The 23,669-nt window shown below is 30.3% G+C and overlaps 7 protein-coding genes across 11 annotated transcripts; 4 read left to right on the top strand and 3 right to left on the bottom strand.

Annotated features, from left to right (window-relative positions):
* Positions 1 to 47: 47 nt before the first annotated feature.
* Positions 48 to 2,921, bottom strand: LOC131663847 (thioredoxin-related transmembrane protein 2 homolog). Its single transcript, XM_058934550.1, has 7 exons — positions 2,814 to 2,921; positions 2,689 to 2,748; positions 2,195 to 2,586; positions 1,938 to 2,118; positions 1,670 to 1,856; positions 1,375 to 1,570; positions 48 to 1,305 (listed from the first exon to the last, which is right to left on the bottom strand). The coding sequence occupies exons 3-7, from the start codon at positions 2,375 to 2,377 to the stop codon at positions 1,207 to 1,209; spliced, it is 846 nt and encodes a 281-aa protein (XP_058790533.1). The 5' UTR covers positions 2,378 to 2,586; positions 2,689 to 2,748; positions 2,814 to 2,921; the 3' UTR covers positions 48 to 1,206.
* A 148-nt stretch (positions 2,922 to 3,069) lies between these two features.
* LOC131663954 (N(4)-(Beta-N-acetylglucosaminyl)-L-asparaginase-like) lies at positions 3,070 to 5,366 on the top strand. Of its 3 annotated transcripts, none has more exons than XM_058934751.1 (6): positions 3,070 to 3,105; positions 3,412 to 3,813; positions 3,912 to 4,068; positions 4,135 to 4,360; positions 4,440 to 4,735; positions 5,016 to 5,366. In XM_058934751.1, exons 2-6 carry the CDS (start codon positions 3,681 to 3,683, stop codon positions 5,245 to 5,247), a joined length of 1,044 nt encoding a protein of 347 aa, XP_058790734.1. In that variant the 5' UTR covers positions 3,070 to 3,105; positions 3,412 to 3,680; the 3' UTR covers positions 5,248 to 5,366. The 3 variants fall into 3 exon arrangements, with proteins under 3 accessions (XP_058790734.1, XP_058790733.1, XP_058790736.1); XM_058934750.1 differs by having other exon boundaries at positions 3,082 to 3,335; XM_058934753.1 differs by having other exon boundaries at positions 3,088 to 3,230.
* An 892-nt stretch (positions 5,367 to 6,258) lies between these two features.
* Positions 6,259 to 7,981, top strand: LOC131663956 (N(4)-(Beta-N-acetylglucosaminyl)-L-asparaginase-like). Its single transcript, XM_058934755.1, has 5 exons — positions 6,259 to 6,408; positions 6,465 to 6,621; positions 6,698 to 6,926; positions 7,060 to 7,355; positions 7,690 to 7,981. The coding sequence occupies exons 1-5, from the start codon at positions 6,276 to 6,278 to the stop codon at positions 7,928 to 7,930; spliced, it is 1,056 nt and encodes a 351-aa protein (XP_058790738.1). The 5' UTR covers positions 6,259 to 6,275; the 3' UTR covers positions 7,931 to 7,981.
* Positions 7,982 to 8,852: 871 nt separating this feature from the next.
* LOC131663871 (protein Red) lies at positions 8,853 to 11,441 on the top strand. Of its 2 annotated transcripts, none has more exons than XM_058934598.1 (4): positions 8,853 to 8,964; positions 9,140 to 9,632; positions 9,701 to 10,349; positions 10,431 to 11,441. In XM_058934598.1, the coding sequence occupies exons 2-4, from the start codon at positions 9,153 to 9,155 to the stop codon at positions 10,865 to 10,867; spliced, it is 1,566 nt and encodes a 521-aa protein (XP_058790581.1). In that variant the 5' UTR covers positions 8,853 to 8,964; positions 9,140 to 9,152; the 3' UTR covers positions 10,868 to 11,441. The 2 variants fall into 2 exon arrangements, with proteins under 2 accessions (XP_058790581.1, XP_058790582.1); XM_058934599.1 differs by having other exon boundaries at positions 10,455 to 11,441.
* A 55-nt stretch (positions 11,442 to 11,496) lies between these two features.
* On the bottom strand, positions 11,497 to 14,378 carry LOC131663870 (parafibromin). Its single transcript, XM_058934597.1, has 6 exons — positions 13,978 to 14,378; positions 13,025 to 13,610; positions 12,648 to 12,936; positions 12,162 to 12,569; positions 11,940 to 12,081; positions 11,497 to 11,864 (listed from the first exon to the last, which is right to left on the bottom strand). The coding sequence occupies exons 1-6, from the start codon at positions 14,106 to 14,108 to the stop codon at positions 11,828 to 11,830; spliced, it is 1,593 nt and encodes a 530-aa protein (XP_058790580.1). The 5' UTR covers positions 14,109 to 14,378; the 3' UTR covers positions 11,497 to 11,827.
* A 3,573-nt stretch (positions 14,379 to 17,951) lies between these two features.
* LOC131663914 (glucose-induced degradation protein 8 homolog) lies at positions 17,952 to 19,586 on the top strand. 2 transcript variants are annotated; one of them, XM_058934685.1, is made up of 4 exons: positions 17,952 to 18,278; positions 18,479 to 18,656; positions 18,773 to 19,167; positions 19,252 to 19,586. In XM_058934685.1, the coding sequence occupies exons 2-4, from the start codon at positions 18,536 to 18,538 to the stop codon at positions 19,426 to 19,428; spliced, it is 693 nt and encodes a 230-aa protein (XP_058790668.1). In that variant the 5' UTR covers positions 17,952 to 18,278; positions 18,479 to 18,535; the 3' UTR covers positions 19,429 to 19,586. The 2 variants fall into 2 exon arrangements, with proteins under 2 accessions (XP_058790668.1, XP_058790667.1); XM_058934684.1 differs by having other exon boundaries at positions 17,958 to 18,278; positions 18,522 to 18,656; positions 19,252 to 19,582.
* Positions 19,587 to 19,633: 47 nt separating this feature from the next.
* On the bottom strand, positions 19,634 to 21,813 carry LOC131663913 (nucleoporin Nup35). The gene is made up of 4 exons (XM_058934683.1): positions 21,708 to 21,813; positions 21,233 to 21,343; positions 20,801 to 21,107; positions 19,634 to 20,693 (listed from the first exon to the last, which is right to left on the bottom strand). Exons 2-4 carry the CDS (start codon positions 21,341 to 21,343, stop codon positions 20,143 to 20,145), a joined length of 969 nt encoding a protein of 322 aa, XP_058790666.1. The 5' UTR covers positions 21,708 to 21,813; the 3' UTR covers positions 19,634 to 20,142.
* Between the last annotated feature and the right edge of the window lie 1,856 nt (positions 21,814 to 23,669).

Here is a 23,669-nt window from a genome sequence, read left to right on the forward strand (position 1 = left end):
TTTTTGTTATAAATGTTGAAATCAGATCTAAATGCACAAAATATATATAGTCCATTATATTATTTTATTAAAGACAAACAATGTATATAAAAATGCACTCTTGTAATTTCATAATTGAGCTTATATCGCACTGTAAAGATTAATTGTGCAAATGATTCATTTCGAAAGGTCGGTAATGATCCATGTACATATCTTTGAATAAAAACAGCATTAAAATTAAATCTTAAAAGAAGCAAGGCGATGCTTAAGTTAACTAATTGTACGAATAAATATATAATAAATATTGTCAAGTAATTGCTAATTCGCATGTATTTTTAATCATTAAACATGCAAATAATTTAGGGTAATGCGTTACATAAAAAGTTAAGTCAAAAATACTTAGTTTAGATGTCTATCTAAAATCTTATTTCAAAATTATTGAATGCAATTATTGCTTTATGTTAATACTGATCACAAAAAATTGAATATTATATATATACTTTAATATCTGAGTTAACATTATTTAATGATATTTTTATGAATTTGAAAAATAGATGCAAAAAACTTTATTAATAATTCTTGTTCACTCATTAATAAGAATTCAATTTCATGTATAACTTCTAATTCATTGATTTGATTATCGCCTTGCTTTTTCTAATTCTATTTCTTTTTTTGGATAGTAGCTAATGCTGTTGACGTTATAACTAGTAATAATAACAGTCTTAATAAAATTGTATCTTTTCTAATTTATAAATTTGTAAACTACTGAAGATTCTTCCACTAATAAGATTGATTGAATCAATCTATTTTAGCTATGTACTACACAAATTTAGATTAATAACACATGCTAATCATTTAAACCATATGTAACAAATTGCTTTTTAACTGGTTCTGCTAAAATTAGCTTATAAACCTATAAATCTACTCTGTTCGTACTTTCACCTAACAAAACGTTCTATCCTTGATTTAATAATTAGAAATTGCACAAAATTTAGAATTATCCAACTGTGAAATCAGCTATAACTTCAAGTAGAAGATCAATATTTGGCAAAAAAATATTCATGCATTTTTAAATATATAATTAAATCTTCCAAAAGAATTATAATTTTTACAGAAATCATAATTTGTGAAATCAGTTGAAATAACTCGACAATATAAACTTTTACATCACTGTCAAGTGAATTCTAATTACACTACATTTTACAATATCATTGGTTAAAAATACTTTTAATCAGATTTTGTTGGTTTCTTATCTTTCTTTTTGATTGGGTTTTTCTGGCAATGATCATAGACACCTTTCAAGTCAAATGCATCTTTGATATTATCCTGTAATTTAAAAAATTACATCTGTAAAATATACAATATAAAACTTTCATTTATATTTAATATTCATACCATTGAAAAAAGGAACTTGACTATTTTGCCTTGTCGATCAGCATAAGGCCTTCTTTCAACTTCTTTTCCTCCCTTAAAAAGTATCAAAGTTGGCAGTTGTTGGCTTTTACTAGAATCATTGATATGATATTTTGCTGCAGCATCAGGATATCTTCCAATATCTACTTTGCCAAATTTGAAATTGTCTAGAGCATATCTAGAAATGGCATTTTAAACATAAATAATGAAATGTATTTAAGATTAAATAGTATATATATTCTTTGAGATTTGAATTAAAAAATTGTAAATTACTTACTTTGCTGACAATTCTGAAAAGATAGGTGCAAAATTCACACATGCAGGATTCCAAGCAGTGTAAAATGTAATTAACCAGCAAATTCTAGTATCACGTTCCAATTCTTCTTGCAAACTATTTGCTCCTCGCAAATAAATCACATTTTCTGGACCCTGATAAGTTGGTTCCGGGAGTATCAATCCACATACTACAATGATTAACAATTTTTATATTTAAAATTTAAATTAGTTTTCAGAGGTATTTGAAAAACATTAATTTTTATACTTACAGAGAAAAATTATTCCATACAAAATTCCTAAATGTATGTCAGCATAAAACCAAAGAATTAAATTGGCCACTTTGGTATACACAAAGCTTGATGAAAGATAACTGATCATATTTACACTCCCAGATTTCTTTGTTCTAAGCATTATGACTATCATTAAGAAAAATAAGATCTCAGCTTCCCTCTGAAATATAAACATAAGTAATTTAACTAGAATCAATATTAATGAAAAGATAAAAGTAATAGAAAACTTTTCTTACTGTATCAATTTCACAGTCAGTTTCAGAAAATACAAAATAACAAAAATAAGGTAATTTTTTAGCAATTATGTAAGACACGCTAAGGAAGATATTAATTAAATAATAAGGTCTCAGAATCTGTCTGAGATCTCGTTTTAACCTATGATAATCTTTTTTGAAATCAGGTAATTTGAAACCAAACATTTTGGCAAATTTGATTCTCCTGTAGCTTAAATATTTGAAAACAAATACTATCAGGATACTTCTTCCTTTTCAAGATAAAATAATAGATTAAGCCTCATGCGAGCAGTCCTTTTTTTGTACTATTTTAAAGCAATAAACTTGTGCCTTGCTGAGGTTTTGAATCAATAATTTAGATGAAAAAATTGTTGTTTACTCCAAAACTGCATCATCTAAGCAAGCAAATTTTTATATTATTCTTTATATTGTACAGAATAATTATACATACATTCAACAATCATGAATTAACTAAATTTTTTCATCAGAGAACTTACCAATAATTGCGGTTCAACTTGAATGTACGTGATGATATGTTCACTTTGTATTATTTGGGGCTAAAATGGAATAAGTTTCATTCATAATTTGTTACTTTATGTATAATAATTTATACCACACCCACAAGCACTTATTTTCTTTCTAGAATCCAGTTTCTATCACTTATCGTATGTATTTCAATATATATTAATTACAGTTTGCGCGAGTATCTTATACTGTAACTACTGTTGTACTGCGTGAATTTAATCGATATTTGAATAATCTAGGGAATAATCAAGACGCCAACCATTAAATAAATAAAATTTCTAGATTGAGAGAGAGAGAAAGAGGGCGAAAAAATCATGCTATATTCAAGCCATTGTCATAAATGTAATTGTGAAAATAAACTTTTATCCGCCCACATTACCGACATTACCGTAATTTATTAATTAAAAAATTAATAAATCAATTTTTATCTGTTGCTATTCGTTACTACATTTACTTTTTTAAAATACAAAAATATAACAAGACAAAAATATGAAAACTGCAGATTATTAAACATGTTTGACCAATAAATATTTGTAGATTAATATAATTATTCACTCTATTCTTTTTAATAAACTTTGACAATTAATAATATTTTTCACATAAAATGGTGTTACATCTAGTTATGTTTCAAATAATTTAATTATTCTACAGCTTTATTTTTAAATTTATTGTTGTTTTTTTACATTTGTTTACAGATACATTGTTACATCACTGATGTATTTCAACTCGACGATTATTTGCTAAATATTTGGCTTTGGAAATGTTAATATTTCATAACAACAGTTTTCATAATTATATTGGCAAGTAAGAGCATATCAAAGTTATAAGATGAAGTGTTCTTTAATAAACTGTATTGATTGAAAAGTTCATCAGATATCATTAAGTTACTATATCTTTGAATTAAAAATAAGATATAGAGTATTAATAGCACTATATTATAAGCAATTGTGACCAATATCAAACCATGGCTGTATTAAAGCTTTTATTATACTTAGTAAGTTTAAATATATTACTAAGTGTAACTAATATAACAGCTTTAAATAAATTTATTCCGCTTGTGATCAATACATGGAATTTTCCAAATGCTAACCGAATAGGTAAATACGTTCAACGTATTAGAATGAATAATTGTTTTCTACATCTGTATACGATTTGAACATTAAAATATTCAATAAAATTTAAAATTATTATATAGCTTGGAATACAATATACAATGACAAAGGAAGTGCTATCGATGCCATTGAAAAAGGCTGCAGTTATTGTGAAGATGCACAATGTGATAATACAGTTGGATATGGAGGTAGTCCAGATGAAAATGGTGAAACTGCATTAGATGCTATGATAATGGATGGGTATTAATGTTTTATTATTTTAAAATAACTTATAAAAATATTTCAAAATCTTTTGTTTTTATTTAGTACAACAATGGATGTTGGTGCAATTGGAAATCTCAGAAATGTCAAAAATGCTATTTCTGTAGCTCGACATGTGTTGGAAAATACAGCTCATACATTAATAGTTGGAAGTCACGCTACAGAATTTGCTCTAAAAGTAGGATTTCATAATGAGACTCTTCAAACTGAACAGTCTTATAATATATGGAAAAAATGGAGAAATAACAATTGTCAACCAAATTTCTGGAGGGTATTTCAATACTATATTCATTCTTAATTAAGTTTTACTTAATTTACAAATAATAAATAATATATTTTTCAATTTTTAGAATGTGATACCAAATCCTAAAGCCAGCTGTGGACCTTATCACCCAAAAAAAGCATTAAAAAGAACTCAAGAATTATACGCGCGTGTAAATGAAAATAATCATGACACTATTGGAATGATTGCTATTGATACAAAAGGTCATATTGCTGCTGGAACATCTACCAATGGACTAAAATATAAAATTCCAGGAAGAGTAGGTGATTCTCCAATTGCAGGAGCTGGTGCCTATGCAGATCAGGAAGTTGGTGCTGCTGCAGCTACGGGAGATGGAGATGTTATGACACGCTTTTTGCCAAGGTAAAGATATAGTTATTAAGGTAAGGTCTTTTTTTAAATAAATTAAGAAGTTTCGATTCATTACATTTGTTGTTTTTTGTGTCCTTGGAAAAAATATAATAATATGTGATATCTTTTAATAACGTAAAGATAATGCGTTTATATAGCAATTCCTTTTAATAACGTCAAATTCATTGTAAAACAATTTTTAAAATATGACAATGTTATGCTTACAAATTCACTTATATTGCATAATGCGTTACATCACAATCAATGCTGATTACTTATTTGGTCATTTTAGTTTTTTGGCAGTCGAATTGATGCGTCAGGGAAAATCGCCGGCTGAAGCAGCAGAAATTGCAATAAGACGTATTGCCAAACATCATCCAAAATTTTTCGGGGCAGTAATTGCATTAAATAAAAATGGTGAATTTTCAGCTGCTTGCAATGGAATGGATGGTTTCCCATTCTACGCTAGTAATTTACAATTAGGAAAACCAACTATTTTTTATGTACCTTGTGAAAAAAATTAAGCAATTGTTGGACATGTTTATGCGCTCGTTAATATTATTATTCATTTGTAAATGATGATAACTAAATTATCAAAATATAGTGAGAAACATATTTTTCTATGACAATTGATACAATTTTATTATATGTGTATGTTCCATTTCTAAATATATGAAATGAATTTGAAAATTTACAACAATTTGTTTTAATTCTCTTATGTACAAGAATATTATTATAAATATCCTTGTATAAAACTTTAGTAAAATATTATAACTACCGACAACGGACAAGGGGATTTTCTATATAAGGAGACATCGCGGACGTTGAACATTGGCCATATCAAACGTTTACCACGGTGAAAATAGATAATAAAACGATTTATTACTGTAGTAGTAATTTTAATGAAGTAGATCTATACTTTTTATCATCGCTCATATTTTGCACAATCACGGACACACCCAGATTATGATTCAGATGTTAAACAAACAATTTGTTTTTTAATTTGATAATCTCGGTAAACGTCCGACATCTGTTGTCCGACGTCTCTTTATGTAGACTGTCCCTAAATAATTTATAACAGTCATGATATAATCTAAAACAAAAGATTTGCTCAGTTACGATTTGAAACCATAATTTCTTAATTTAGTATTTATTGTAATTACGAAACTCAACTTAATTTGCAAGTATATTTCTATTGCTACTGAATTCATAATTATATATTTTAGTGCGAATCGATCGCATGCATATAAATTATATCGGGCAGATAAAATTGTTCATCGCGTTAACTATAATTATTGAATCGAACAATATTGCAACTCAATTAAAAAATGACCAATCTATATTAATTATAAAGCTTTGTAATAATATCACCTTTAATGGAAACATTTTGCGTATTAGTATCAATCTTTGAGTGGCATACTTAAGATATCTTAATCGTTCTTTTAGTAAGTACAGATAAATCCAGAAAGTAAATCACGAGCACCGATTGTCAGTATATACTGTTCAAAGCAGTGATTCAATACTACTACAAGACGATTACACTGCTCTCAAGATGGAAATTTTCTTATTCAAAAGTGGACTTGTATTAGCATGTTTAATTTTACCTTTACTTTTACAAAATACCCGAGCTGAGGCAGGTCCGCTTGTTGTAATTACATGGAATTATCCCAATGCTACGCAAAAAGGTAATTGTTTATTAGCTATCTTAAGTTCTGAATTAAACAAAAAATTTTCATCCTAGCTTGGGAAACTCTTTCCAAGGAAAAACGAAGTGCTGTAGATGCTGTTGAAGAAAGTTGTAAATTATGTGAACAAATGCAATGTCGTGGGACCGTTGGTTTCGGAGGCAATCCGGATGAAAATGGAGAAACTACCTTGGATGCTTTAATTATGGACGGGTATAATTATAATACCTTATACGATATGAATATTTTTTTTTATTTTAAAATTGGAACAATTTATTCTTTTTTACAGAACGACGATGGACATTGGTGCCGTAGGCGGAATCCGCAATGTGAAAGATGCAATCTCAGTTGCTCGCAAAGTTATGGAAAATACAAGACACTCGTTGCTTGGCGGAAGTTTAGCGGCAGACTTTGCTGTTCAAATGGGCTTCAAGAAAGAGAGCTTGCAAACAGACAAGTCGCGTGATATGTGGCAAAAGTGGAAAAATGAAAATAAATGTCAACCTAATTTTTGGGAGGTATTTTTACGTAAAAATTGCTGAATTAAGTTTACGATGGCCGATAGAAAAAATCCATATACATCTTATTATATATATATGTAAGATATTTTAATTTCCACTTTAATAAATTCATGAAATTTTATTGCGACAGAACGTTGAACCAAATCCCTCTAGCAGCTGCGGTCCATATCACCTCGGTGCACAGTTAGATGATCCAAAAGCTAATGCACCAACAACTGACGAAGATAATCACGATACTATTGGCGCTATAGCTCTTGATATCCAAGGTCGCGTTGCTGCTGGGGTGTCAACTAACGGACAAAAGTTTAAAATTCCAGGGAGAATTGGGGATTCAGCAGTCAGTGGTGCTGGTGCTTATGCCGATGGTGAAGTTGGTGCTGCAGCTGCCACTGGTGACGGCGATATTATTATGCGATTTTTGCCAAGGTACTTAAAATTTATTTTTATTAATTAATTTTCTATGCAAATTCATTACAACTTAGTTTTTAAAATAGAAAATATCTTTATAAAATGTCAATATATAAGAATTCTTCGAGAACAATTCAAATTTACATTGATTTTTTTTAACAGAAAGCTATAATAATTTAAGAAAACGATTATTCGCTACAATGATCATAATCAGAGTGATAAGATAATTCTAAAAGATCTTGATAATCCAAAGTCGTAGATTATTAGATTTTAATTATTTTTGATGCTTTGTAATGTAAAAAATAATTAAAAAATATTACAGATTGCTCAAAATAAGTTTTATTGATTTTAGCTATTTATCGGTGGAATTGATGAGACTGGGTGCATCACCAAATGCGGCAACTGAAACGGCAATAAGGAGAATAGCAAAGTACTATCCTAAATTTAGTGGTGCTGTAATTGCACTAAATAAAGCTGGCGAATATGGAGCTAACTGCCACGGATACGACAGTTTCCCATATTATATTGCTAACGTTGAAACGGGCGCTGCTAAGGAATTGAATAAACCTTGTATCACTACACACAGCCCTTAAAACTTTTCTGTATCTTTTTGACAAATTGCAGCGTTGTACATACATTTTTCAATAAATTTCTTGCATTGAACGTGCATTTCTTATTCACTGATTTGTGACACAAATTATTATGAATTAAGGTGGCATTTTGAAATTAGTTTCTTTACAACTCTTACATTGATTATTGTGTACTTTTTGATTATCGATAAATGCTTATGCCTTTATCATTTATTTAAAAATTTTGGAATATGTTTAATTCTAAAAGAACATTTCCGATATTCAGGCCCCGGTCCCATAGCTACGTATGAATGCGGACGGATACGGACGCGAATCGCAACTCTAGTAACATCACTAAAAATATCTAGTTCGATTATTTAGTACCAACACTACCGGTAGTGAGCAAAAGTAACTGTTGTTTAAAACTGTAGCGCCGAACGTACCACATTTAATGTAACGCCTATCTAACCTTATACATTATTGCAGTCTATAAGATGGCAAATGATAGAGAATTGATAGACTTTCAACTACAATTAGTGGAATTAGGCCTTAATTTTATGGAAGTACTTGAATATATGAGAAGAAGAAGCAAATATATATAAATGATATGTATTAATCATCCCAAAAGCTTTTTTTACATTAGCATACTCATCAATAAGCAATATTCATGAGAATTTGAAAAGTAAATTGTAGACCTGACATTTGAACATTAAATGTGGTACGTTCGGCGCTACAGTTTTAAACAACAGTTACTTTTGCTCACTACCGGTAGTGTTGGTACTGAATAATCGAACTAGGTATTTTTAGTGATGTTACTAGAGTTGCGATTCTCGTCCGTATCCGTCCGCATTCATACGTAGCTATGGGACGGGGTCTCAATGACTTTGTAGTGCCATATCTTTGTTAGTGATTTTTTATTTGCGCCAGCACGCAGCGCACACATGCTTTTTAAACTGCATACAACTTCAATTCATTGAACTTTAAGACATCAACATACACACGGCACGGAATCTATTTATTTATATTTTAATTTTAATTGTTGAAGGAAGAAGAGAAAGGTTTTTATTATTTTATTACTCCTGTATATATGATGATATATAATCTCTATTTATTATTTAAAAATTTTCAAATTTTTATATTAATTACCGAGAATTAAAATTTCAATTTAATCGACAAGAAAATTGATCAAAAAGAAAAAATTATGTTTTCATAGTCAATTGTATATTCTTTCAGATAAACGATCACAATGCCTGAAGAAGATATTAGTGCCTCAACTCGCATGACAAATGATGACTTTAGAAAATTGCTTATGACACCAAGAGCATCAGTACCAGCAGCTACACCGGCAACTGCACCTGGAACTCTTCGAGATGCTAGTGCAAAAACAGCACAAACTCCTGTCACCAATGATTCTAACAGAGCTGAGTTGCGAAGGAAAAAGAAAAGCTATTATGCCAAGCTCAAAAAACAAGAAGATGACAAAATGGCAGAACTGGCAGAAAAATACAGAGATCGTGCACGAGAAAGAAGAGATGGTGTTAATCAAGACTCGGTTGAAGATCCAATAACAAATGCCAGTGCTTATCGAGCTGTTGCTCCAGATTTAAAATCTGGCTTGGATGCTGCTGAACGAAGAAGGCAAATGATTCAACAATCCAAGTTCTTAGGTGGAGACATGGAGCACACTCACTTGGTGAAAGGTCTTGATTATGCATTGCTACAAAAGGTAATTTTAAGTTTTAAAATTGACTACCGAATGGAACTGTAGTGATAGTTTATTTATTTTGATTTTAGGTGAGGAGTGAAATTGAAGCAAAAGAGTATGAGCAAGAACAAGAAATGGAAAAACTTATCAAACCAAAAGAAAAAGTAAAAGAGGAAAAGAAAGTTGAGAAAAAAGATGAAGAAACTATGTTCAAAACCAAAACTGCTCGCAATATTCACAGAATAGTATCAATTATGAAATCTAAAAATGTTGAACACAACGAACTTTTTACACCTGGGAGAATGGCATATGTTATTGATTTAGATGATGATACGGAGGGTGATATACCAACAACATTGATTAGAAGTAAAGCTGATGTTCCAACTATTGATAATACTCCAACTCTGACAACAAATGATATTGTGATTAATAAATTAGCTCAAATTTTGTCATATTTGAGACAAGGAAGTAGGCATGGGAAAAAAGGAAAGAAGAATAAAGATGGAAGAGGAAGACCTGAAGATTTTAATGATATGGAACTGGCACCTCAAAAAACTGTACAAGATGACAGTATATATGGTGATATTGGTGATTATGTGCCATCAATCTCAAAAATAGAGTCAAGTCACTCAAAGTCAAGTAAAAAGAAAGAATCATACTTTGATAAACCTGCAGAAGAATATACAGAAAAAGACAATGCTCCACAATTACCAAATCCTTCAGTGGCATCAGTTACAGGTAACTTTTAGTACTTAATTTATAAATTATAAATATATCTTCTTATGAGTAATCAATAATTTGATAAAATTTTTGTTGTAGCAACAATTACAAAACTTGCTGCAGTTTCAGAAGCTACTCAGAAAAAGGGCGGTTTGTTAGACAAATTAGCTGCTGAACCAGAAGGATATGCTGAATGTTATCCAGGTTTGGATGAAATGCAGGATGCTATAGATGATTCTGATGATGAAGTGGACTACACTAAAATGGATTTAGGAAATAAGAAAGGACCAATTGGTCGTTGGGATTTTGATACGCAAGAGGAATATGCTGATTATATGAATAAAAAAGAAGCTTTGCCAAAAGCAGCATTTCAATATGGTGTCAAAATGGCTGATGGACGAAGAACAAAGAAATTTAATAAAGAGAAAAATGAAAAAGCAGAGCTAGATAGAGAATGGCAAAAAATACAAAATATTATGAATAAGAGGAAACCTTCTAGTGGAGATGGTCCAGATGCAAAAATCGCAAGATATTAGTGAAAAATTGATTCTTTGTTTTGATTTTTTAATTACATCAAGTGTATATTTTCAATTGTAGAACTTCCTAATTTCTAGAATGATTTTATTGTTATTTTTGTAAATATATGTATAATAATTACTTTATTAGTGGTTTTTCAATCTTAAAAAAAAATAACTAAATAGTAATAATAATAATAAAGTTAATAATTAACTCGTGGTTGTTTAGCAATGCAGGATTCGATTTTTGGAGTGGGCACCTCTGAAAATGTTTACGTACTAATTACAACACCGCAAGGATATAATTCTAATGGTTCACTTTGAGCTGTAAATCCAGTGATGGTAGTGGTAACATAATTTGGTTATTTACAGAGGTTTTGCCCGTAAAGTGAATTGTAGCATACCGTAGAAGCATGAGCAACAATAACTACGGTAATTGAACTAGAACTAAGTATTTTTAAAAACTTAAAATAAACTATAAATAAAAAAACTAGGTATGTTTTTTTATTTATATTAATCATAAAGGTGAATATTGCAATGTATATTACAATTATATTACAATTTGAATAACTATATTCTACCAAATCCGATCGTGTGTAAGGTAAAATAAATTATACAATCGTATTAATAATAATGTTTATCAATATGTACATCCTCATTTATAAATGTAGCAGTTTACAAATACATAACTTTATATTTAACTAGATAAGTAATTCTTGTTTGAATACCACCAAAATTTTAAGTGAGAAAAAAGCATTTTCTTTTTCCTAATTTTTCATACAAAACGTATACATTTTAATAAAAGTAAATTTTAATTTAACCAACTTTTAATTTGTCGTGAAAAACCATTGCTAAAAGAGATTTCTGGAGTTCAAAATATTCATCCTCAAGTCTTGTGTCTTGTACGCAAAGGTATGCTTGATATCCATCAATCAAGTAATTCAATTAAATTACTCAAACAAATAAAAGAAATAATTCAAACTAGAATCGCAAGTGTGCTTTATTTTTTATGAGATATCTGAAATATATATATAAATAAATGTCTGTTCAAATTAACTTTATTTTTATAAAATTACGAAATAAAAATACTTACTTGTCAAGTACTTCCCAGAACCTCATAATAGCAGCTCGATCTAAGTGTCGTTTTGTTTTACTGAGTTCAATTACCGTGACCGCCCATCGCGCCACATTTGCATCCAGACACATTTCATCATATTTTACGTGAAATGCACAAACTAAAAAAAGAAAAAGAAAAAACCTCAACTTTATAAATAATTTAAAAATAATTTAAGTAAACGTAAAAATAAATGTTTACCTTTTGAAAATATTTCGACAGGATTCTCATCAAAAGGCCAGCCTTTGAACTGCCATTGTGGCCCCATAACAAACACTGCGACAACTCTTTCCCAATCAGCATTTGTTAGCTTTTGTGGATTATCGATAACGCGATACGGTACAGTCAGACCACCTTCCTTTCGCCTTTGTAACAATATCTCATTTTCGCGCTTAGTAGCTTGTCTTTTCTTTTCTTCGTTTGACACGTACCTCAAATCTTGTAAAATTTCTTTCGCGTTGTACATTGTAATAAGAGATGAGTTAGCGCTGGGAATAATGATAATAGGCGTTCTGCTTGGTCGTTTGTTTTGAGCCGCTTGTTGTGGAGTAAGTTTCGCGGCAGAAGTCGGTAATAATCCAGATGTTGGTGTTGCAGTAGGATTTCCAGCTAAAATAACAAGTTTTTGTATATATTTTATTGAAGAAAGACAATTGAGCAGAATTATCTGCAATTCTTATTACGTACGAGCTGGTTGTGGTGGTTTTCGTATAGCTGGATTTGTTCCCTCCGTCACTGATTTTAATGTCATTCCGTGATATGTTCCCATAGTATCGATTTTGAACCCTTCAGTTTCTTCTTTTTGCCTAATAAAACGTTCCTGATCGTAACGATTGTATACTGCAGGTTGAGGTAACGGTCTCATTGGAGTGGAGCGAGGTGTAACCATTGGTGTCGGGACCATGGGTCCTTTTTGCCTACCTTCTTCTCTAGCCTTAATACTTAATAATATAGCAAAAAGATTTTTGGCAAATACCTGAAATTATAAATATTTGAATGATGTCATAGTTATATTTTAAAAATCAATTATAATGTATATATTTATTAAAATTTATTTTCCTTACCTTTCCACTGCTCTGTAGAATAGTTGTTCTTGTTCGCCACTGCCTTTCTCTAGAGACAATATCTTTTGTGTCATCAACATCCATATCCAAAATAACCTTAAGATCACTTCCCATTCCAATATCGTCATTTTCTTTAATTGTTGTACGTTTTTTAGCTAAACGTTTAGCTTTGATTGCTGCAATTTTTTCAACAGACATAGCTTCAGATAATGACTTAATATTTTCAACTGAAACATTGGATTCTTTTGGAGCATCTAATCTGGCAGCGAGTTGTTCTTTGACTTTTTGGACATGCATTTCTTCAAACCGAGGCTTTTTGACCAAACTGCTTTCCAAACCATCTTCAGCTGTTCTTTTGACTTGTGTAGGAATTTCAAGAGGTGCTGATTTATCTATTGCAGTTGATGTAGCTGTTTCACCATTCAAGTAAGCTAATAAATCTTTTCTATCGGGTCGTCGTACTACTGGAATATTTTCTGCAGCTGCTTGTCGTACATAAACTGGATGTGTAAGCTGTACATGTTTGAGTAAAAAAAGTAAACACTCAAGAGTGTAATACTCTTTTGGTGCTCCATCTTTGCCAGACCTAGTGAACAAGTTGAAATAAATAAATTACTTCAGAAAGACATTCACTTGAATCAATGATGAAATAAAATTTGACTTTTAAGATCAGAATAAATCAAAAACAAAGAAAATATTACAATAAACTAAGTTAACATGTCAATATAAAGGAAAAAATGTGTGTACATATTAAAATTACACAATAGCAATATTTACTGAAAGCATTTCTTAATAAGAAAATATATAAGATTTACTTTCTACTGTAAAAAGTTCGATAATTAATTACTATGCAGACTTTCGAAAAATATTGAAAAAAAACAATTAGTAAGTTTGGTGGCAGACTGTTCACCTGAAAAAATTGTGAAAAATACTTTATCATACTAAAAACTTACCCATAGGTCAAATAATTTGTTTTAACATTTTTTGGCCAGGAAAATTCACCAAATTGAATTTGCTTATCACGTTCAATAATTTCTCTTTTATTAACATTGTAAAGACGAAGTAAACTCAACGGGTCCGCCATGTTGACTAGTCACTACCACGAGCAAACACTGGACTGACGCGGCCGCGTCGTGCACTGTCCTTAAATTATTACTGACTAATTATGCAGACGAGATGATTAGGGAGGGGGAATGCCAAACTCGTGTTCCTAGTGGACAACATTAGCACGTCTGTTCAAGTTGTCCAATATGTTTATATTTAAAGAATGGAAGTATTTAAGCCTAAAGAGAGGAAAAACTACGGCCTTCACAGGGGAAAGAGAGTGTAAAAGGGTGGGGATAATTTTCTCTTTCTCGACCAAAATAGGTTAGAATTTGAGAGTCATAACTACAGAGATAAATAAGATTTATTACGTAAACTTAAATAAATGGTTTACGTAATAAACTACCCTATTTATCTCTTCTTCAAGCTAATTTAAAAAAAACTGAATACATAAGAAAAGAATAAGTGTGTGCATATTACCGCTGGATCCTTGCAAATTATAGTTCAGACCTGTTTAAACGGTCAACTGGTTCTCATTGACCGGAAGCATGAAAACTGTATAGCAGGAGGGTATTTGCAATTGGATAATTTGAGATCGCGTAAATATAGATTAGGTGAAGTTTAGACTGTCTTCATACCCCCGATCATCGAGAACCAGCTGACTTAACAGATCTAAACGTAAGGAATCTTTGCCTAAACCTCGGTGAACTACATACCATCATACTTAGTCCATGAGGATTTGCCGATTATCTAACCACTCGAAAAATATATTATAATCATAAAATAGATTTATTGGGATTATAAAACGAGCTGTACACGACAAATAAAACATTTCATTTATGCTATTCTTGTTAATAATATTTATTTAATATTCAGACATCTAAAATAATACTTCACTTGGATGTTTTACAAATTTTATTTATGCACTGTGAGATTTCTCATATGGTGGACTGCTCTTTCAACTTCAGTGGGTGCTAACTTATCTATAGAAGGTGATGTATCAATTTCACCTGACAAGTAAGCCACTAAATCTTTTCTATCAGGTCTCCGTACCACTGGAATATTTGCTGCGGCTGCTAGTGTCACATACTTCGGATGTGGAAGCTGCATATTTTTAACAAAGAAGAGTAAACACTCAAGAGTATAATATTGTTTCGGTGTTCCATTTTTACCAGACCTATACATTAATAAAGATATTTTTAATAAATAAAATGTAAATAGACGATTTATTCGAATAATTTAAAAAACTTAAACATTTGTCTAATAAAATTAAGAATTTCATATATCGCACTACATTTTGAAGGACGAAATTATCAAATATGAAAATATAAAAAAAATTCTAATAAGTATTTTTTTATTGATGAAATATCTTTTGTACATATTTGGTAATAACAATTTTATATTTAAAAACTTAAAATAAATCTCAATCGACCTAGCAATTGGAAGTTTAGAAGCGCTCAAGTTTATCTCGAGCTCTAGAGCTGAAGCTAGTTTTTGTGGTTTCTGAGCTGTCCAAATATTTTTAAGTATTTTCAATAACGGTCGTAACTTTCATTTTACTTGGCGATATTTAGTAAAATTTCTTGATTTTGAAATGCCAAAAGTTGGAATTACTTGAAGATTTTATACGAATTTATATAAGTTTAGTATAAAAATTTGGAAGCATGAATCGTCTGAAACGTCGGAAACTTCAAATATTTGTAAAGCACAAAAATATGTGAAGGTTGGAGTCAGAATTGTATACCGATATATTTGTAAAGCCTAGTAAATATTCAGTCGGAGAAAGAAAAGTGAAAAAGAATAATTTAACTCCAGATGTTCAAAGGTATAATGAGATAATTATATGTAAAATAGTGTTAAACAGAAGCAATATTGTTTGCTCTATAAACGTCTTTAAAATGTAGCACAACTACAGTAATGCCATTACTTTAATTTATAAGATTTATATAGATGCCTTGCAGTAAAGGGCAGTCGCAATAATGAAACTACAGTATAATATTTAATGCGCTATTACAATCGCAACACGATACTATAGTACTAAACTGTTAATAGAGTAATTAGTATTGTATAGTGTATTAAATATCATTTGTAGTTGCAGTATCTATTTAGCAAAATATGTTGTAATAGCAAGAATTTGGATTTACCCAACACTAATGCAAAATATATTAGATACTAATTTTTATTTAAAACTTACCCATATATTAAGTAGCTAGTTTCAACGTTTTTGGGCCTGCGACATTCATCAAATAAAATTTGATCATCACTTTCAATTATTTCTTTTTTATGAATGTTATAATGCCGCAGTAAACTCAATGCTTCTGCCATATTTACTGTTCGTTACTACGATTGAACTGGTACGGATCAGTAACGATAGTTGGCAGTCAAATGATGTAAGGTTTGTTCATAGATATAGATATATCAGTAGTGTAGAGATCATGAATCATAGTCATGAAACACATTAGTTATTTTTTTAATAATTAGATAAATTTACTTTACACTAATAATTATTGTATTATTATGAAACATAATTATTATAATATTTATTGTAACGGTAAAATAATCTTAACCACTATAGATATAAACTTCTTTCAAATTGAAATTCAAATTACTAAATAGTAGTAAAAAAATTAATTAAAATTAATATAAAAAATAATTAAGATATCTGTCTAATAATTAAGCAAAATTAATTATTATATGTATTGTTTATTATGTAAGAATACTCTACTATAATAAGCCGTTATTTTTCTATGAACTATGGAGTTACCTTCTTCACCCTCCTGTTTTCAAAAGAGGCCTCCAATTTTTTTATTAATATTACACATCACTCTTGTAAAGAAAAAAAGTAATAATTTAGTAGTAACCTAACTCAGCTCAATGATAGTTTTTAAGGTAATAAGTCAGTTCACAATTAAATTAACTGATATTCTGAATAACGTTTTCCAATTATATTTAAAAATCCATATTTATCTAACGAAAAAGAAATATATAAATTAAGTATTGTTCCCGAACTAAAATTTATAAAAGCAGCACAAGATCGTTTTCTCTCTCTCACACACACAGATAGGATAGCTTAAAAGGTCAGAAGTTCGAGAAGCTCTCAAGACTATAATTAATCTATGAATTTCAAAGGCGCAGACTTAGGGACTTTTTTTCTAAAACCATGGTGAAAAAAGATAGTCAAATACTCAAATGATATATTATTGTACTAATAATTTTAAAATAATAATAATCTATATTTTTTATCATATATTACTTGGATTCTGTGACATCATGAATGCACCCAACAATTAATTTTTTACCTTGTTAATTTTGGTACACATCCGATATACCTGTTGTCCAATGTCTGATCCGGATATGTAGAAAACCCCTTACTGTAGCAACACGGAATATTTTTTGTAGTTGCTGATACTCATATTCCGACACAACTGACTAAAGAGTCAGTTGTATCGGAGATGATCTAGAAATTATTAAAATTATCAATTAATATTATTATAAAACTACTCTTACAAGGTTTATTCATATCATTGCGGTTATGTGACGCGAATGGTGGTCAATAAGAAACACGCGTTATTTTCTAAAAATAATTAATGTTATTAATTAATAAAGTTTAAAAAAATTTAAGAAATCATTTAAGCAATGTTTTTAAATTTTAATATGGAGACAAGTAATATTAGATATTTTGTTGTTATTTTTAGGAATTGTTTAATAAATTAAAAATATTGATTATTAAAATGTAATATTTTTTTATACAAAATTTGTTGTCACTATGCAAACATATAATGCATAGTGTACACTGGATACTTGAGATTGGTAAATATTTTCACATTTTGTAACGTTTTATTCATCTCGATTACGATTATACTTACTCCCTCTCTACCTCTCGATTTAGACGCTATACTTCAAGCTTTAAGAAACGAGAGTAGTATTTTCTCGATGCGTTTTTTTGCTGTGCATTTCAGAGGTGTTTGTGATAGAGTGTCAAAGTTATAGATCCTCATTGTTTACCTCATTATTGCTTAATAATTTTGTAAATAACTTCTAAGATAGTGAATTTTAATTTATTTACGTAGATTTATCGATGGTTTTTTACATACAGTTAGATTAGAATTAGAATTTAAAGTCGACGTGTTTGTATGTATTAGGATTGAAACAGCTGAGTTATTCACTGCAATCGTGCATTTTTATATGCATTTCGTCCTAAAATCAAATGGTATGCATTTATCCTTATAGTATGATTGAATTAAAAAAAATTATCCAATGTATTGTTTGTGTTGTTAATATTCTTTTCAATTTTTTGTGCCTATTTATGGATATGGTATGAAAATCGTCTATCAAATTTTTCAATTTCCTTTGTCATGCTTAACAATCTATCTGTTTCACTACACTCCATTGTGTAATATTATATCATAGTATAATACATGTATGATGTTTAAACAATATGTTTTATTTCAAGCTATTTCATGAAAAATGAGTTTCAACGATAAGAGCGAGAGTATTTCCAAAGAAGAATGGATGGCAAAACTGGAAGAAGGTTCACATATTCAACGGGTGCAAATGAATAGTCTCATTATGAACTATTTAGTCACAGGTATGTTCTAATCACAGGAGTAAGAGTAATTTAGCATAATTGAATGTAACATATTGTCTTGTTGAAATATAAATATTTAACAGATAGTATGAATTAATGTTGATATCTATTTTTAGAGGGCTTTAAAGAAGCTGCTGAAAAGTTTCAACAAGAATCAGGTGTAGGACCAACTGTAGAATTAAATTCTCTAGATGATCGGATTCGTATTCGAGATGCCATCCAGAATGGACGTATAGAAGAAGCAAAAACTTTGGTCAATCAGTTACACCCAGAATTACTAGACAATGATAGATATTTACACTTTCATCTTCAACAACTCCACTTGATTGAACTCATTCGTACAGGTCGTATAGAAGAAGCGATACATTTTGCGCAAGAACAATTGAGTGAAGCTGGTGAGTCAGATCAAAATATTTTAAGTGAACTAGAACGTACATTAGCATTACTTGCATTTGACGAGCCACACAAAAGCCCTTTCAGTGACTTATTGCACCCCACTCATCGACAAAAGGTATATTTGAACGGAAGTCAATTATTTTAAAATCTTTTAATCTATATTAGTCTACAAATTTTATTTACAAAATAAAAATTCTAGATTGCGAGTGAATTAAACGCTGCAATATTGAAGATGGAACATCAAGAGTCCACTAGCCCACGGCTAAATAATTTATTAAAAATGATCCTTTGGGCCCAGGATGAATTGGATAAGAAGAAAGTAAAGTATCCAAAGATGACTGATTTGGGTAATGCTACGATTGAAAGCCCGAAATAATGAAATTTTGCAAAGATAACTAGACTAGTTTTTACTTAAAAGTTGTGAATAAAATATTGCTTTTATTAAAAGAATTCTGTAATGTCGCGCAATTTTATTTGCTTACAGAATGAATTTACATTGAGATAGTTTTAGGTTTATTTGCAATATTAAATATGTAAATCTTTTTTAATGAAAATAAAAATAATTACTTTATTTCCATACAGTATTGTAGTTCTGTTACTTAACTCAAGATGACATGAATCTTATTCATTAACAACATTTAGCTAGAATATTTAAAATAGTCGATTGGATGTTTTACAAATTTAGAATAAAGACAAATCATTTTAACGAAATTTCATGCAAATTTATGGTAGACAGTTGATTTAAAATTTTGATTTGCAATTAAAAATAGCTATGAAAGTTATTCGAATTGAGTTTTACAATTTGCAGAGTATCAACTTTAGTTGAATCTCGACTCAAAATCTTAAAAAAATTATTTTTCCGTCACAAAGGACTAAAGATAACTACTATTCCAAAATAATTAAAAGAAATTACAGTATGATTTTTCATTATCAACTTAAATGTTAACACAATTATATTTACATATTTGCTGTTAAACATATTAGAAATCTGGAAGATATTGCTAAATAGGGTAATGCACCATTAATTATTTGAAATAACACTATTTACTCATTGAGCATTTGTCAAAAAGAAAATTCTTAATAAATATTATCACCATCCAAAAACATATTCCATTGCTTTTGTGACTATACCAGTAGATTTATGTGGCACATTTTCTGGAGATTGAACAGCTTGTGAGCTCAAGTGCTGATTGTAATTTGAAACTAATGGTCTAACATTTTGCAATCTGATTGGAGTTTTGGTAGAATTTAAACCAGATTGTTTTACAGGTGTAGAAAATAATCTCATGCTTTCATTCATTTTTGTGCGATTTTCTTTGTCTCCACCTAGTATTACACCTTCATCAGTGCAAGGGATGACACCAATCATAATAGAGCCAGATACAATATTGCCATTACAAGCCAGAGCTCGTTGAGCTTCTTGTTCGGATAAACATTTTAAATGAATCCAATTACTCTGTGAGTGAGGTGCAGAATGTCTATCAACAATTCTTACCCTACTAGAGATATGTGATAAAACAGTGTTTAAAGCAGACATAGGAAATCCAAATACTGTTATCCATTGCAAAAGCCCTTGTGTTGATTCATTTTGTGTAGTATTCAATGGCGTATCACAAAATAGAGAATTGTAGGTATTGTTTGCTAAAAGAAATACATATTAAATTAATATTACATTATAGGACAAATTTGATCTAATGAAAGAAAAATACAAATTTATATTTAAACCATAATATTTTAAAGAAACTCACCAAATCCTGTACTCAGTAATCTAGACTGATTTATGCTTTGATTGTTTGTAGAAATGTTATGTGAAGTATTCAATGACTGTCTTGTGTCCAAGCTTTCATATAATGATTTAGTTGGTGGGCCACCAACATGATTTTCATTACCTATGTGTGGCCCATTTGCATTGGTGTTTCCACCAAACATTGCTTTCTGTCGATTTAATCTATATTCAGGAGTAGCATAACTTGATACTGGTGAACTTGAACTTCCATGGTGTCCAGGATGGGTGAAGCGAGATGATTCTGGACTCATGACACTTATTCTTGGTTGCTGTGTAAATTAATAAAAATTTTGTATTACTTACTTTTCAATTTTACATTACTTACATTTCAGATCTTATTATATTCTTTGAAAAACTGTGCTTTTCAAAGTAATACATATTAACATAAATTTACCTGGTGAGAATCTCCAAGTAAGAATCCAGGTAGGTAAGCAGAGTTGACTCCAGGACTATTAGGGGACTGTGCTGGACTACCTACTGGTGATCCCAAAGCCATTGGTTCCATCTAAAGGTTATAATAAATATAAAGCATTTTAAAGATTAGTTACATAATATTTGGAAAATGTCACAGTACAAATTTAAAGATATTAACTGAAAAATGTCAAAATATATTATTGCGTGTAGGTTAGGTTTTTCTGACAATTGCTTTTGGGATATTACATTTATAATGATAAATTTGTAAAGCTAAATGATAATTAATAAAGTTGAACTGGATAAACTACTATTTATTTAATGAATATACAAGCAAAAAATAATAAAGTAATAAAGGTTATATATCACTTTCAGCATCAAACGATGTATTTACATCAACAAATATACAATAAATATACTTTAATTCAATTCTTATACTGTTTGGATAAATTTCTGACCTTTGTTATCTATATTTAAGTATATAAACAGCTAAAAATCTTTCGGAGTTGAACTACTTTGTATTGTACATACGTTGGGTTTAAATTTTAAACCGCTAAAGATTTTTTCTAAAAATGATGATTGGTTACCAAACCGTGATGACGTCCTTTACCGCTCAGGTTTAAATTTTATAAAAGTTCGAAATTTCGTCAGTAAGAATTTTAATAAATACAAATTTTATATAGCCTTATACGAATAAATTGTATTCAACATAATTTTTTTTACTGTTACTGTTCCAACAATAACACAAACTCGAAATTCTCGCCATTCTTCTTTCCATGTGTACGTGTATCACTGTGACTGTAAATACATATATATATATATATTTTTTCGGACGGTATGAGCACGTATTCAAGAGGACGAGTGTAAGCGAGATTGTCGTTGCTGGCCCATTTTTCATAGTCTTTATTTCTCGAGCAAAGAAATGACAATACAAAAAAAGGAGGTAAGGTCACGTTAGATATCTAAAAGTCTTGCTCTCAGCATCGCATCAAAAGCTAGCAAGTAAAACTCTTTTTCTAGTAGCACCAAGAGTTGAGCTACCCAGCTAACAGCGGCTTTCCTCCAGTGACATACTTTAAGGATATTATGATAGTCTCGCGTTGCTCCGCTGAACGAGCGAGGTAATCAAGTCAGAAGGAAATTATATTTAATTAATTAAGATTTTTTTCACCCTCGGGCCGACATTTTTGAGGCGAGACGCGCGACAGGGAGGCATTAAGGCCAGCGCCAAGCTAAACACTTGCGTACACAACGACGGACAATGTAGCGAAATGGACGAGCGCGAGAGAGTGCACTTGCCCTTTTTAGCTTTGTTTCTTCCGAGCTTTATTAAACTCGGGTATGCAAGTTGACTAGTTACTTCTGCACGAATATTAACGTGACGGGTAATGTATGCCAAGAGGAGATTTGCGATCGCAGCGTTTACTACACGACTGCTACTCTATGCGGGGACGCGAGATCACAAAATTTCGACTACATTTTATAGCATAAAATAATGATTTTGAAAAATAAATGTCCCTTATAAAACAAAAAATATTGTTGATATATCAAGCGTGACAATAATATAATACCAATTCTATTCCTAATGATTGTTATGTACTTTACAGTCTTCATGAATGTTTTGTTACATCAAAAATTTTTTCATAAAACATTTTTCAAATAAAAAAATTGAATATATGCCAACATATCAATCAGTCAACCATTGATTTTATGACTTTACTTATACTAAATATTTAATCAGTTCAAATAATGCTTTTACACTTTTTAAATAATTTTTTTCTCAAAAGCATTTTTAAACATTTCAAATATTAAATCGATAATTCACATATTCAGGATGCAAATAATTATTCAAAGCATATTGAATAACAAAATTAACGGGTGAGTCGACATATACGCGAAATTAGTCCATTAAGCGAGCGGACTGACGTAGAAAAAATTTTTCATTTGCTAGGCGATAAATCAAGCAAATTTTTAGGAAACAGGCGAACGTAGAAAATTATGAGTGTTTACTCTACCTGGAACGAACGCGAAGAGAATATAAACGCAGGTCTTAATCGAGCGTAAAACGCGCGCGCATGGTAAATGGTTCATCGTTAGGTACAGTTATACCTCAGCTTTTACTAAAAATCCGCGAAAAAAAAGAGAGAAAAGATTTTTTAACTGCCCAACTGGATAAGGAGAAGCAATATAAGCTCGGATATTCGCTCTCTCTATTTTCCCGCATATAACGAGGTTAAAGCGTTTTGCCGAAAATTAACGAAGGACGCGTGTGCTCTTGCTCTCTCTCTCTCTCTCTCTCTCTCTCTCTCTCTCTCTCTCTCTCTCTCTCTCTCTCTCTCTCTTGTTAATAGGATAACCGTAAATTATTTCGGCACCAATTGAATTAGCCCGGACCAATGTTACTTTCCACCTACCGTAAT

This window comes from Phymastichus coffea, unplaced genomic scaffold, assembly GCF_024137745.1.
Source record: "Phymastichus coffea isolate CEN01 unplaced genomic scaffold, Cenicafe_Pcof_1.1 PCOF00039, whole genome shotgun sequence".
Taxonomy (NCBI): Eukaryota; Metazoa; Arthropoda; class Insecta; order Hymenoptera; family Eulophidae; genus Phymastichus; species Phymastichus coffea.

What these genes read in the sequence shown, in the direction of transcription:
- LOC131663847 (XM_058934550.1), bottom strand. Translation starts at nt 2,377, where the DNA reads ATGTTTGGTTTCAAATTACCTGATTTCAAAAAAGATTATCATAGGTTA. An exon ending in GTATGGAATAATTTTTCTCT is followed by an intron (nt 1,857 to 1,937) that starts GTAAGTATAAAA and finishes TAATCATTGTAG; the next exon opens with TATGTGGATTGATACTCCCG. An exon ending in TTTTCAGAATTGTCAGCAAA is followed by an intron (nt 1,571 to 1,669) that starts GTAAGTAATTTA and finishes TGCCATTTCTAG; the next exon opens with ATATGCTCTAGACAATTTCA.
- LOC131663954 (XM_058934751.1), top strand. Translation starts at nt 3,681, where the DNA reads ATGGCTGTATTAAAGCTTTTATTATACTTAGTAAGTTTAAATATATTA. An exon ending in GTCAACCAAATTTCTGGAGG is followed by an intron (nt 4,361 to 4,439) that starts GTATTTCAATAC and finishes TTCAATTTTTAG; the next exon opens with AATGTGATACCAAATCCTAA. An exon ending in ATGACACGCTTTTTGCCAAG is followed by an intron (nt 4,736 to 5,015) that starts GTAAAGATATAG and finishes TGGTCATTTTAG; the next exon opens with TTTTTTGGCAGTCGAATTGA.
- LOC131663956 (XM_058934755.1), top strand. Translation starts at nt 6,276, where the DNA reads ATGGAAATTTTCTTATTCAAAAGTGGACTTGTATTAGCATGTTTAATT. An exon ending in GATGCTTTAATTATGGACGG is followed by an intron (nt 6,622 to 6,697) that starts GTATAATTATAA and finishes TCTTTTTTACAG; the next exon opens with AACGACGATGGACATTGGTG. An exon ending in ATTATGCGATTTTTGCCAAG is followed by an intron (nt 7,356 to 7,689) that starts GTACTTAAAATT and finishes TATTGATTTTAG; the next exon opens with CTATTTATCGGTGGAATTGA.
- LOC131663871 (XM_058934598.1), top strand. Translation starts at nt 9,153, where the DNA reads ATGCCTGAAGAAGATATTAGTGCCTCAACTCGCATGACAAATGATGAC. An exon ending in ATTATGCATTGCTACAAAAG is followed by an intron (nt 9,633 to 9,700) that starts GTAATTTTAAGT and finishes TTTTGATTTTAG; the next exon opens with GTGAGGAGTGAAATTGAAGC. An exon ending in TTCAGTGGCATCAGTTACAG is followed by an intron (nt 10,350 to 10,430) that starts GTAACTTTTAGT and finishes TTTTTGTTGTAG; the next exon opens with CAACAATTACAAAACTTGCT.
- LOC131663870 (XM_058934597.1), bottom strand. Translation starts at nt 14,108, where the DNA reads ATGGCGGACCCGTTGAGTTTACTTCGTCTTTACAATGTTAATAAAAGA. An exon ending in ACAAATTATTTGACCTATGG is followed by an intron (nt 13,611 to 13,977) that starts GTAAGTTTTTAG and finishes CTTGTTCACTAG; the next exon opens with GTCTGGCAAAGATGGAGCAC. An exon ending in TTCTGGGAAGTACTTGACAA is followed by an intron (nt 11,865 to 11,939) that starts GTAAGTATTTTT and finishes TATATATTTCAG; the next exon opens with ATATCTCATAAAAAATAAAG.
- LOC131663914 (XM_058934685.1), top strand. Translation starts at nt 18,536, where the DNA reads ATGAGTTTCAACGATAAGAGCGAGAGTATTTCCAAAGAAGAATGGATG. An exon ending in TATGAACTATTTAGTCACAG is followed by an intron (nt 18,657 to 18,772) that starts GTATGTTCTAAT and finishes ATCTATTTTTAG; the next exon opens with AGGGCTTTAAAGAAGCTGCT. An exon ending in ACCCCACTCATCGACAAAAG is followed by an intron (nt 19,168 to 19,251) that starts GTATATTTGAAC and finishes TAAAAATTCTAG; the next exon opens with ATTGCGAGTGAATTAAACGC.
- LOC131663913 (XM_058934683.1), bottom strand. Translation starts at nt 21,343, where the DNA reads ATGGAACCAATGGCTTTGGGATCACCAGTAGGTAGTCCAGCACAGTCC. An exon ending in TACTTGGAGATTCTCACCAG is followed by an intron (nt 21,108 to 21,232) that starts GTAAATTTATGT and finishes TAATTTACACAG; the next exon opens with CAACCAAGAATAAGTGTCAT. An exon ending in ATTACTGAGTACAGGATTTG is followed by an intron (nt 20,694 to 20,800) that starts GTGAGTTTCTTT and finishes TATTTCTTTTAG; the next exon opens with CAAACAATACCTACAATTCT.